General features: G+C 43.3%; 1 protein-coding gene across 1 annotated transcript in view; it reads right to left on the minus strand.

The window, feature by feature from the left end:
• Positions 1 to 1,110: 1,110 nt before the first annotated feature.
• Positions 1,111 to 12,394, minus strand: part of SEMA3A (semaphorin 3A) — a 182,968-nt gene continuing 171,684 nt past the window's right edge. Inside the window, exons 16-18 of the mRNA XM_058678270.1 lie at positions 11,440 to 11,442; positions 3,271 to 3,410; positions 1,111 to 1,617 (exon numbers count right to left, since the gene is read on the minus strand). Of these exons, the coding sequence (XP_058534253.1) occupies positions 1,162 to 1,617; positions 3,271 to 3,410; positions 11,440 to 11,442 (599 nt within the window). The 3' untranslated portion in view covers positions 1,111 to 1,161. The remainder of the gene's footprint in view (positions 1,618 to 3,270; positions 3,411 to 11,439; positions 11,443 to 12,394) is intronic.

Consider the following 12,394-nt stretch of genomic DNA (forward strand, 5'->3'; position numbering starts at 1 on the left):
CCGAGGAATCCTGAGAGTGCCTCAAACATCATTCATGGATTCAGGAGCAGAAAGGTAAGTTTTCCTATTAATACGAGTAGTATTAATAGAAAATCACTTAACATTAATACTACAGCAAGACAATGCCTACCACTTTGTGAGCTCTGCAGTTCCTTCTCACTGGCCCATTAGGTAGAATAAAATGCTCTTAACACACCATTTTGTTTCCTGTTTTGCTGCTTAAGTGCACTTAGAAAATAAGCACATTACACTTTTAACATTAATTGAGATAATACTTAAAGGAGGGCACGCTGTGAACAGCTTTCATTTGTTTGGTTTCCTCAGAAAAAAATGAAGCATAATTTATATTCTGGTTTCAGGAATAAATGTTAATAAAATGTATACAGGACAATATCAGCTATCCCTCTTAAAGACTTGAAAATGTCAAAGAAAAAGCAGCACACAACTGGAATTTTAAAACAAAACTATATAGCACAATAACTGTGAGACGAAAACCTACTCTAGCTTAGAAAACAGCTAATTTTTACTGCATATTTGTCATGGTACATTTAAATTATAGTTTTAATAAAATACATCTTTAGATCAAAGTTGAAAGAAGACATCAGTAGTTGATCAGCATAGTTCGTTCTTCGGGATGATGGATGGTTTATGTTTCCGTATTTCCACAGACCATGTCGCTCAGTCCCCTTCGTCTCACTGTATTCCTCCAGTACATACAAACACGAGTGCTGGTAGACAAAAATATCCTTGAATCCAACCATATTCTGGAATATTCATCAGCAGAGTCAATCCGTGCAGTTTATTTCAAACATTTAGTTCAACACAATGGCTTTGCTGACGTAGTGTTTCCTCCTTCTGGTGGCAATATGGCAAACGGCATTTCTATTTCTCAGGCAACGAGGAACGCCAAAGCTGTGCGATGCAATCTCCCAGGACACAGGAAGTCACTCAAGGGAACCTGTGTGTTCACCTGACATCTCGTTAGGTGCAGGTGTTAGGACGACAGCCTATCAGGGAAGTCACTCGCGGACTTGATGTATAGTTGGCGGAACTCCGTTGAATTCCCCACCGTTGTAAACATCCACATAATGCCTTGGAAAAGTTCTCCAGTTACTGTCTAGGCAAGTATCTGCTGTTTGAGGTTTCTAGCGGTAACGCAGCTCAGACACTCCGGGGTGCCCGTTCCAGCTCATGGGTCCTCCTGTTTCTACCTTTCTTACTTTCCTGCAAGTGCTTCCATTTGTTGCTGTGACCGTGGGCGTGTCCTGGCCTCTGGCGGCGTTGCTTTCGGTCCCTTTTCCACACCTGTTCACAGAACTCATCCATGGAGTTCAGGTGCGGGTGGTTGATGAGCTGCATGAAGTCTCTGTACCAGACCTTCTGGCTTGGCGTCATGCCGTTGGGCATTTCTTTGGTCTTGGCACCATCTCCATCGTCGTCCTTATGAAGCAGTTCTTCCAGCTGCTCTGTGTCGATCACTTCCAGGGTGACTTTGAGCAGCGTCTGCATGAAGCCGTGCTCCACCGCGTGACACAGGTAAGTGCCCGAATCCTTCCGATGGAGACTCCGCAGCAGGAGGCCCTGCTCTGTCCTGATGATGTGGTCATCCACTCTGATCTGGCAGCAAGAAAAGGACATGTAAGACGCGTGCTCGTGAGGGAATCACACACCCTCTGAAACTCCGTTAGGAAAAACTCAGACTGTGAGTCGAGGCACACGTTAATAGTCAACAGATGTTGCAATCGGAGAGAAGCAACAGCATTTTTTCTACCAGGGAAAAAGTTCTACTGGTTCACTACTCAGCCCACAACAGCTAGGATGGGGCCAAGATGAAGGGAGAAGACCTTGCCTCCTTCTGTGCCGCCCAAGCATGTGACAGGGATGCAAGTACTAGAGTTACCATCTGCTGCCATCCAGCGCCCGCATTACCAGGAAGCTGGGTGGGAAACAGGTGGGCTCAGCACTAGGCAGTCCGATGGGAGAGGAGGTGTCTCGGGTGGTGGCTTGACTCGGCCAGCCACACACACCCGCCTATCAGATAAGATGTATCAGAAAATACTCACTGTGCAATTATCTTCACAGAATTTCCTACTGTGACATTTTAAAATACTCAAGCTAATGCCATGAAAAAACAAAGATCTTATAATTAATAAATCTAAATGTGGGAAATGAGACTAATTTTCAGCATATTTTGAAAATTTTATATTGAGCAGAGTTTACAATCAAGATCTCAGGATGCCTATCCTGAGAGTGTCTAAATTTTTACATTTGTAGGATGTGATTACAGAAAGACTGCTTAAAATGTCCAAAAAGATACTGGGAGGATTTTTATCTCTACATTCATATTATATTTGTAAGATGATCTGCCCGTGATGTACTTTACAGGTGAAGTACCTGGTTACTTGAGATTACTCTTCTACAAGGTTTGAAGAGGTGCTGTTTGTCCTGGTACCTCAGTGCTGGGTTGGGTACCCCACGTCAGGGGTCATAGGTTCAAGTCCCCACTTGGCTGCTATGACAGCCTGCAGCTGATGGGAGACAGGAGGTGACGGCTCAAGTGCCTGGGTCCCTGCAGTCACGGGGAGACGTGCAGAGAGCTCTCAGCTCGTGCCTTGACATGGCCCAGCCTCACTGCTGCACGCAGCTGGGAAGTGAAGCAGTAGGTAGGAGACATTTCTGTCTCTCTCCTTCTAATAACTAACCGAGGAACCAAGAAGTTAAAAATTAAAACAATACAGAGGACTCACTGAGATTTTTACAGATAAACAGATTCAATGAGGAGGAAGTCCACCTGATGCTCCATCAATAGCTTATTCAGACGGAGTCTGCGGATCCTTGGTCCTAAATCTGTTATCTATGACTCCTTTCTTTCCATTTTGTAACTAAGGAGTGAGTCAGTGGAGAAAGGAAAACAGCTTGGATAGCAGAACTAATGGAACAAAATTACTAGGGCGATTCGATTTGTGTGTGTGTACAAATATGGATAACATAGTTATGGTAAGTTACACAGAAAGAAGTAAGGAGACTCTAAAACATACTCCTCAACTTTTCTGGGACAGAAGCTTAAACCAGATCTATTTCCCCCTTCCTGTCCCAGCACACATCCAGAAATGCTTTCAGCCTCCGGCAGAAACGTGTTTACTGAACCAGTTGCTGCTGTGTTGTGGAGAAGCTGGGGGTTCTCAGGGCCTCTCTCTCCCCCCTCAACAAGGCTAGGGCTGCGCAGCAGGCTGCTTTGGGCAGAGCCCATCTGTCTGGCCCCTCCTCTACCTCTTCCTTTCGCTCTTCGTTCCGCCGCTGGAACTGCCAGTACACCAGGGCTCGCTGCGACCTGGGGCTGCACTCCAGCAACGTGCTACTGTTCTCCACCCCGTAGATGATTCTCTCCTCAAGGCTGTGGCCGCGGTGACCTGGCCGGGGCAGAAGTCAAACGGGAAAGTGTTAGGGCAGAAAGCAGTCATTCGGAAATTCAGGAGATGGGTTGTTGCCAAGTTGGGAGATGTTTTCAAGTCCAAGGTGGATGGGCAAAATGGCAGATGTAAGGTTTCAGAACCCAGCATTTCCTGCATAAACTCATGGCTTTGGAATCATGATTTCAAGTATGTACACAGATCTGGCCACCAGAAAACAGCATTATATTTAAGACTAGGTTGCCTGTGCTGTATAACTGTAAATCTTTATGCACCATGATAATGTTCCACTAGAAATTATTTTCCCTACAAGACTCTGCACTTGGACAAGTTGGGCCTCAGTGTGTTATACTCTTCACAAGCAGAAAAGTTATTGGACTGGGCTTTTGGAACTAAGGGTCTGTTTTTGAAAAAATTATTTTGCCTCATTGTGTCTGTTTCTCATCTGTAAAATTAAATTCGCCACCAATAATATTTATCTAGCATTTTACAGAAGATAGGTTTCAGGAAGTTTGCTTTCTTACCAGTACCCCCAAAATCATCTACAAGTTGGTTCTGTAGCTTAGCTGGTGTGAAATGTTTGGGATACCTTACAAAAAACATGCTTAATTATAATGCAATGTGCTTTCCATTGGCCTTATTTTAAAATGTCACATCTTTTATTATTTTTGAGAATTAGGCTTTGGAATATGGAGTATGACAAAACGCAGCAACTTGAAAATCTGTTTCCTGATTAAGTTTCTATTATTTTACCCTTGATGTAACCTTCCTCAACGTGGTAACAGAAACATAGTTCAGATCAAAAGGACAACACAGGGAGTGCAGGTAAAACTCATTGAGAGAACAAAACTCCACATTATCTCCTATGATCCTGTTTCCATGATGACATCCTGTACAGTCTGGAACTCATTAAATTAATTTAGAAAATAATAAATACATTTTCACATGCACAGAAAGCTGACAGTGAGACAGGATGAAAGATTCCTGCGTTCTGCTTTGGACTCAGCTAGGTTTTTAATTTAAAAAATGTTACCCGCCTCCCCCGGCATCTCTTTGACAGCTTTATTCTTGTCATAATCAACACAGTACTTTTATCTGTCATAACCAATATGGTTTTCTCTCTCCAGCTTTAAAGCTTCCCAAAGCTGTTTCCCTGCTGTCTCTGTCCCTGTCCCTGGCCTCTGTCCCTGGCCTCTGTCCCTGGCCTCTGTCCCCGTCCCTGTGCCTGTCCTCTGTCCTCTGTCCCTGTCCTCTGTCCCTGGCCTCTGTCCTCACCCCGTCCCTGTCCTCTGTCCCTGGCCTCTGTCCCCACCCCTGTCCCTGTCCTCTGTCCCTGGCCTCTGTCCCCACCCCTGTCCCTGGCCTCCGTCCCTGGCCTCTGTCCCTGTCCTCTGTCCTCTGTCCCCATCCCTGTCCCTGTCTATGGCCTCTGTTCCTGTCCTTGGCCTCCCTGTCCCTGGCCTCTGTCCCCATCCCTGTCCCTGGCCTCTGTTCCTGTCCCTGTCCCCGTCCCTGTCCCTGGCCTCTGTTCCTGTCCCCTGTCCCTGGCCTCTGTCCCTGGCCTCTGTCCCTGTCCCTGGCCTCTGTTCCTGTCCCCTGCCCCTGGCCCTGTCCCTGGCCTCTGTCCGTGTCCCTGGCCTCTGTCCCTGTCCCCTGTCCCTGGCCTCTGGCCCTGGCCTCTGTCCGTGTCCCTGGCCTCTGTTCCTGTCCCCTGCCCCTGGCCTCTGGCCCTGTCCCTGTCCTCTGTCCCTGGTCTTTGTCCCTGTCCCTGGCCTCTGTCCGTGTCCCTGGCCTCTGTCCCTGGCCTCCATGTCCCTGGCCTCTGTCCCCGTCCCTTCCTCCCACTCCCCCGCTGCAGTTCACCTCCTATCTCTGTTGGCCATCTCTGGGAAGTCAGCCTTGGTGCTTGTTCCTCAACTGCCCTAGATGTTTAAACAAAACTTTTCTAATTGCTCACCCTTTCTTACTGGAAGCATGCATTCTCTGTGAACACGAAGCGCACGAAGTGACTGGTATGTAAAGAAGCAGCACCGTTACACTGATTGAGTCATTTGGAGAAGTGCTTCTCTGTGTGTCCATATCCATCCCGAGCATGGAAGATTAGCACAACACGTTGGATTGCAAAATCATGGCAAATGCATTGGCTTGCACAGCACCTGCCGCCCTACACGGAGAGGAGTTGAACTGCCATGTCCAATGAGAGATGGAAAATCTGTGGTTCATGAGTTACCACAGCAATTACCATGCCTGGTCCCAGAAGGCAATGGAATTCCCAGCGAATGCATTTGTCCCCAGGCTAATTGCTCTGCAGTTTGGATTTCTTGCTTAGGAAATCCCTTTACTTTAAGGCAGACCCCTTTCACTCAGTTGCTGGGAATGAACAACACATGAGAGCATGATGACATAAACTAGCCTCCTGGACTGGGAAACGGTCCTGCTTCTTTCCAGAGCCACATCTCCCAGGTTCATCATAAGACAGGCATGGCTCCCAAACACAGAACTGTGTAAGCCCTTCAATACGTCGGTTATGACATAGTTAGGAAGAGCAACACGAGTTGATTAATTGGAAACAAGAATGTTAACTGTAATATTACTTTTTTTTAAAAAAAAATCACTGTATGCGTTGTATTTCTTTCAAAGAATTTAGGCATTATGGTTCATCCACGGCAGCCTTCTGTTTTGAAAAACCTGCTTAATTTATATTTTCTCTTCAAAATTTCCCTTGTGGTGGCAAACGTTCCCCAATACTCCAGAACAAAAATAATCTGAATGGCAAGTATGTTCTTATATTTAAATATATTCCGTTTTATCTGCTACTCTCCATAGTAGAATCTAACGTGACCATGCTTGAATTAAAAATTTGTATGTTCATTTTTTCAATTTAACAAGCACAGGAATATTTGCTATTTCATGATCTTCAAGAACCATCATGGAATTTAGGTGCTTTCTCACCTGATTAAGAATCACAAATGATGAATTTGACTCACAGGCCTGGTGCCATTAGCTAGCCTGCTTGGGTAACTACCTTTGCCAACATTTTCATGTCTCATTCTCCATTTCGCTGACTCTGTCTTTCTCCGCTTTTCTGTAAACAAAGAGGAACCTCTTCAGCTGGAAGCCGGGGAGCTCCAGGACCCGTCACAATAACCGCCACTCGCGGCTGGCAGCTCAGAGGCGCCATCACGCTCCTTCACTTTGAACTTCCACTTTACGTTTTGTTGGATGATGTTCTGATCAGCCAGAACTAGCAGTCGGTTCATATGACATCCTGGTGCGGCTGTTGACATTCCTTCACCAGAACATCCCCACCAACAGCAACTTCAGTTAGCGTCGTGTTGGTCAAAGAAGCAGATACCGGGGTATTCTGATGAAATCACTCCTGAACTTTTCCTGTTAGTTTTGGCACATTATAAGCATATATCTAGTAAGTGGTCTAAAAATACTGATTAGATGGCATTCAGTAAAGAGCTATTTCCTTTTCTATTCTACCCTATCGTTTGGATAAACTTTGCAACGTAGGAAGCATCAGAGACCCAATGATGTCCCTCTCCTCTCCCTGTCCATCTTGCTTTCTCTTCTTCTCCCCAGCTGCCCCAGGAAAATCTATGAGCAGAAGCAGTATCTTTATCATTGTCTTCGTCAGCTTTGTTTTGTTATTCTGCTCATCGACACATCAGTTTTACCATAAATTCAGTTATTTATGAAAGCAGACAGCTCTGTGTCACATGGGTTGCACAGCCTATCAGTACTCTGGGTATTTTCATTTGAAGTTAAACTCACAGTTACTCAACATAAACATTATGGTTAGCTGAGCAACTACAGCTGAAGAAAGATTTCCTGAAGGCCATGAAGTCTTACAGATTCAGGCGAAGTCTAGCTTTGGATTAAACCCGTGGACCTGAGAGCAGATTCCATGGAATACGTGTTAATCACATCAAACAGTGAGCTGACTGAACTGCATGGCATGGGGCCACTGGCTTCTGCAGAAGGAACCCCTGGGCAACGGCGGCTGTGGCGTTCCTCCCAGGATTCACATCCTGGTAGTGCTGAATATGGCACCTGCTACACAGCAGTGTTTTCTCCAAGTTCACCCTTGAGAAGTTTTCTTTCTCATTTTGGTTTTTAGAAAGAGTTAAGATTCTCTTGAACAACAGATTGTTTCTTTCTGTTGGGAATTTTGTTATCGACTGTATTTTATACCATATTAGCAAAAAGCTAATAGAAACATTTACGCGTCTTCTTCATCAGTCTCTCCTTTCCACATGTTTGATTTCAACTCCGCCAGTACACCTGGGTTGCTGTGTGGCCTGTACCTATCTTCAAGCTTTGCTTTCTAAAGATCAACTAATTACAAGTTATCTGAATACATTAGGTCATTTATCAATTATATACTATGTACATTTTTACAACTTAAAAATACATTTCTTGTTGTACTTAAAGTGCAGCTATATACAATATCAGTACAATGTCTGGGCACAATAATGATCATTATTGCTATTAGATTCATAGAGCCAACACATTAGATCAGAACTTAATATCATCTATGGAAAATGCACAGTAGGACAAGCAATCAAGTCCTTCCAAGTCTTACCCTGAGACGAAAAGATTTCCTTTCACATATTTCTCAAAGGTTTCTTTTCACACATCCTTTGGACACATGTAGTCTTGCTGTGATTATCGTTAAACAACTTTTCTTACCTAACCCTGAGTGTAAAGCTATAGCTGAAGTTTGCTGAATGGCAAGTCCTGGTAGTCATGCTGAATTGAAAAGTGTAATTTTGGCATCCATAAGACACAGAGTTATCATTAATTCCATGGCAAAATGATTTAAAGTTTAGTCAATCAAGGTCAGAGTGGTTACAATGCTGTTTGGACAGAATATTGAAGTGCTGATGGACAGAAGCATTTCAAACCTAAATGTATCAAGCTTAACATTGTTTAAAAAGTTGATTTGAAAGATCGTAGGAGCAGGTGATGATTAATTAAGCACACTCCACCAGCACAAACTCCTAATTTGGAACAATAAGAAGAGAAAGATACTTGAGAAGCCCTATGGATACATTCCCACATCTCTAGGGAGGCCTTTAGCATGAAAGGACAGCCATGCCCGAAGTGATTTTATAGGTGTTCCGGAAGAAGGCAACCTTATGATTAAATGCTTTAGAATATAGTTCACACTTAGAAAGTAATTGTTTGAAATACAAATGTTTGCCATGAAAATTACCAGAAGAGCTAAGTTGGCAGAGCAAATTCTCAAAGGTTCAGCAACCTGACTAGCTATAGCAAACTAATGAAGAGCAACAAAATATAACAATTATTTTAAAAGTACCACAATTATTTTAAAAGTGTTTGGATAGCACAATATTACAATATGTTGCAGCCGTTAATGACAAGAAATAATGTTTGCAAGGAAGCAATCTTCAATTAATCATTTCCTCTTTTAGTGGGATAATTTATGGAAATGAAATGAGTCTAATAAACCAGAAATAATGAGAGGAAAGAAAAAAGTGAAATAAATTGCTTCCTTTTCTAACAACAACAAAGTCATGATATCCATCATTTGGCCAAAAATATCATGTTGCTAAAGGCCTTATTTACCATTTGATTCTCTTCCAATGTGGTGGGAACAGAAGGCATCACATTTCAGCTTTCCATTTATTTCGCTCTCCCTTTTAACCCCATAAATGTATCCCAAGATTGAACTAACGCGACAATCTCAGTCATTTGATGTCATTCGGAAGAGACAGAGACGGAGGAGGAAGTGAGCCATCAATACACTGGCTTGAGTCCTGTTTCTCCTTTCATTAAAAGTCGAGTTTCATAAGCAATGTATGTTGAAGAATAGAGCGGCAAATGGATGCAGAAAAGTTTCAGTGTTAATGTTTGTAACCACAGTTATGTGCTGGACTGTGTAAAGAGAAATCAAGTTCTAGTTGCTTCCCACAGAAGGCACTCTAATGGTGCTTTTGTCATTAACGTTCCGTATGGAAGGTCAAGTGGAGAGGAAATGCTGACCATGGCTCCTGGCAGAGTGAGAATCTGCAATGGTACAATATTTAAGTATAATTGCATTATGCAGATTTTCCTCATTCCAATCTAGATCATTTCCCCAAGAAACATAACATACTATTTATCAATAGTAAAGACTATTGTGATTCCAAGAGAATGAAAAACGTGTTTACGTAGTGGTAGCTGAAAAGAATGAATCACTCTCTTTTGGGAAAATGAAATATTACAAAAATAACAATAAGGAAAAATCCTCCCTATTCATGCATATTTTGAGCCTGGTATCCAGATGGCTAACACTGATTTAATGATCTCATTTATTGGGACAAGCACTGTGGTGTTGCGTGTTAAGCTCCTGCCTGGGATGCCTACATCCTGTCCTATGCTGGAGTGCTTTGGTTGAGTCCCTGCTATATTTAGTATCTGCCTTAGCATCCAGCTTCCAGCTAATTTGCCTTGGAGGTAGCAGATGATGGCCCAAGGACTGGGTTCCCGCCACCCATGGGGGAGTCCCAGATGCAGTCTGGCTCCTGCCTGTGGTCTAGACCAGCCGTAATTGCAGTGGGCTTTGTGCACAGATCCAGCAATGGGTGCCCCTTCTCCCTCTCCCTCTCTGTCTTTGCCTGTTTCTCTGTAAATCTGCCTTTCAAAGAAACAAATAAATCTCTTTTTAAAAATTTCATTCACTGAAGTTCACTTAAAGCAATTCTACAACGTATACTGGGTGATAAGGATGTAACAGTGATGATGCTTGTGTTTTGATGATCAAATTAATGCTTAGTGTGCTGTCTTCCCAAAACTGGGCGTGATGCTGACCCCGGCCACGTGTACTCATGTATCTGAAGGTTAGTGGATCTGACTTATCATACACAAAAAGACTCAACTAATTAAGCTCAGAGAAAATGTAAACTTTGATTGCTTTACATTTTAATGGCTTTGTTTTATAATTTAAATGAAGCTTTGTCTTGGTTCTTGGAAGTAATCTTAGCAATGACACAACATTTAGAATTTTACAACCAAAACTGTTTCCATTGGTGGCTGGATTCATGAATGCCTATGGAGTAGTGCTAAAAATAGGCTAGTTTGTATATGGAAAGGCAAAGGGTACACAGATAGCCAGGGTTCTATTACTAACATTTAAGTTAGTTCAGTTACTAATATCTAATTATTTTACTGTGAAGAGTCACCAACTCATTATTTTGAGATTATCTGAAAATATAATAATGAAATTGAAGAGTTATAAACGGAATTGGAAGCCATCAAGTAGCTCAGTTTAACACTGCACTGAACATCTTCTGATGTTATGGGCTGCAGGGCTTTCCAGTGCAGGGCAAACTGCAGCCCAATTACTCAAACAGCAATACCAAGACGAAGATCTCTACTGCAATATTTAGTCTATATTGGACATCTGGTATATTTTATTTTCATGATTTAATAGTAAAGAAAGCACAAATAATCTATATGCCAGAGAAAAATTACTGTAAGAACATTTGCTTTAAAAAAGCCAGGAAACATGGATTTAACGTTTCATTTACTTTTCCCCAGGAGATCTGATGGGGATGGAGAACGCCCATTGCTGAGGCAGGAGCCATCCACGAGCGATAATGAAAATACCATCTTGTGTTTTAATGATATTTGATCCTTGTAACTTTTAGAATTTAAAAACGGCAACATGCACACAAACTCTGTTTACAACAGTTACGCTGTGGGTGTGCACAGCATGAGCCTATGCCACACACACACACACACACACACAGAAAGCTGGCCTCTGATGCAGCCAAGAGACAGCCACCGAGACGTGATGATCTGTACTGAAGACAGATTCTCAAAGGGCCTAGAACAGGACAGAACAGCGTCATGTGATTTTAGGATTCACACTGCTTTAACAAGAAAAAAAAAAGTGGATTCACACTTTCTAAGATTTTATTGTCTCCATTGTCAGAACACGTCTTTCCTGCCTCTCCCTGACATGTGCTCCCTACTAACAGCGGAGTACACCTGGCAGTGCAAGCTTGGAAAGTACCATCTGTAAGCATCACCTTGGGGCTAAGTGAGAGCCTACCCCGCTTCCTGACGGTGATGACTGTGGAGGAAAGAGGCAGCTCTCCCTGCCCTCCACCTCTGGCTGGAATTGGCTTCCCTCAGCACTCCGGAAGCACTGGGTACCATGTGCTGCAGGGAGCACCAGTTAGATTGTCTGTTGTGGGCGAATTTTCTTAGTAGTGAAAAAAACTAGTGGTGCATTTTGCGTTTTTGCCTTCTTTGACAGGATTTGGGGACTGTTACAGTTAGCGACTTTTGGAGGAGGACACTGCGCTCATCCGTCCAACCTTGAGACTCCTTTTGGGAATCGAGGCGGAGGCTCACTGTTGCAAAAAGCCAGGGGGAAAATTCATACCAGCATTGCTACCAAACAGTCAGTTTACAGACTGCAGACCCCAAACGAAGGCACTGCCGAGCACAATTTATGAAATTTTTGGAATGGTTTTGATGCTACCCAAGACAGAAGTTATGAGAGGCAATTCAGAAGGCTGAAATCTATGGTTGTGTTTGTGTGACAGGCTAAGAAATCAAAGTATGTATGGACAGCCAAGATGACTACAAGGTAGTGAAATCCAATTACAGTATGAAATGACAGAGATGTGGTGGAAAATACTTCAAATAACTCAAAATATAAGATGGCATTATTATTATCAATGTCCTTATTATCTTAAATGGCACTCATAGTGCAGCTTTGGCCAGTGTTTCTGGACACGTGAAGTTAACGTGGTTAACTCTCATTCAGGAGGGAGGAGGGAGATGATTTAGAACTCAACTAACTGGCTGGTCATTTTCTTTAAGGCAAAGCCAGACAAGCCCCAATTTTATGCACAGTAATTATTTTCAGGACGGGAACAGACTGGAGCCAACCTGAGATTTCTTCTCCTGAGCATCCTGTGCGAGGTGAGCGTAGGAAGGCAAGACCTAGGGTTTGATAC

This window comes from Ochotona princeps, chromosome 20 (assembly GCF_030435755.1).
Source record: "Ochotona princeps isolate mOchPri1 chromosome 20, mOchPri1.hap1, whole genome shotgun sequence".
In the NCBI taxonomy this organism is placed as follows: Eukaryota; Metazoa; Chordata; class Mammalia; order Lagomorpha; family Ochotonidae; genus Ochotona; species Ochotona princeps.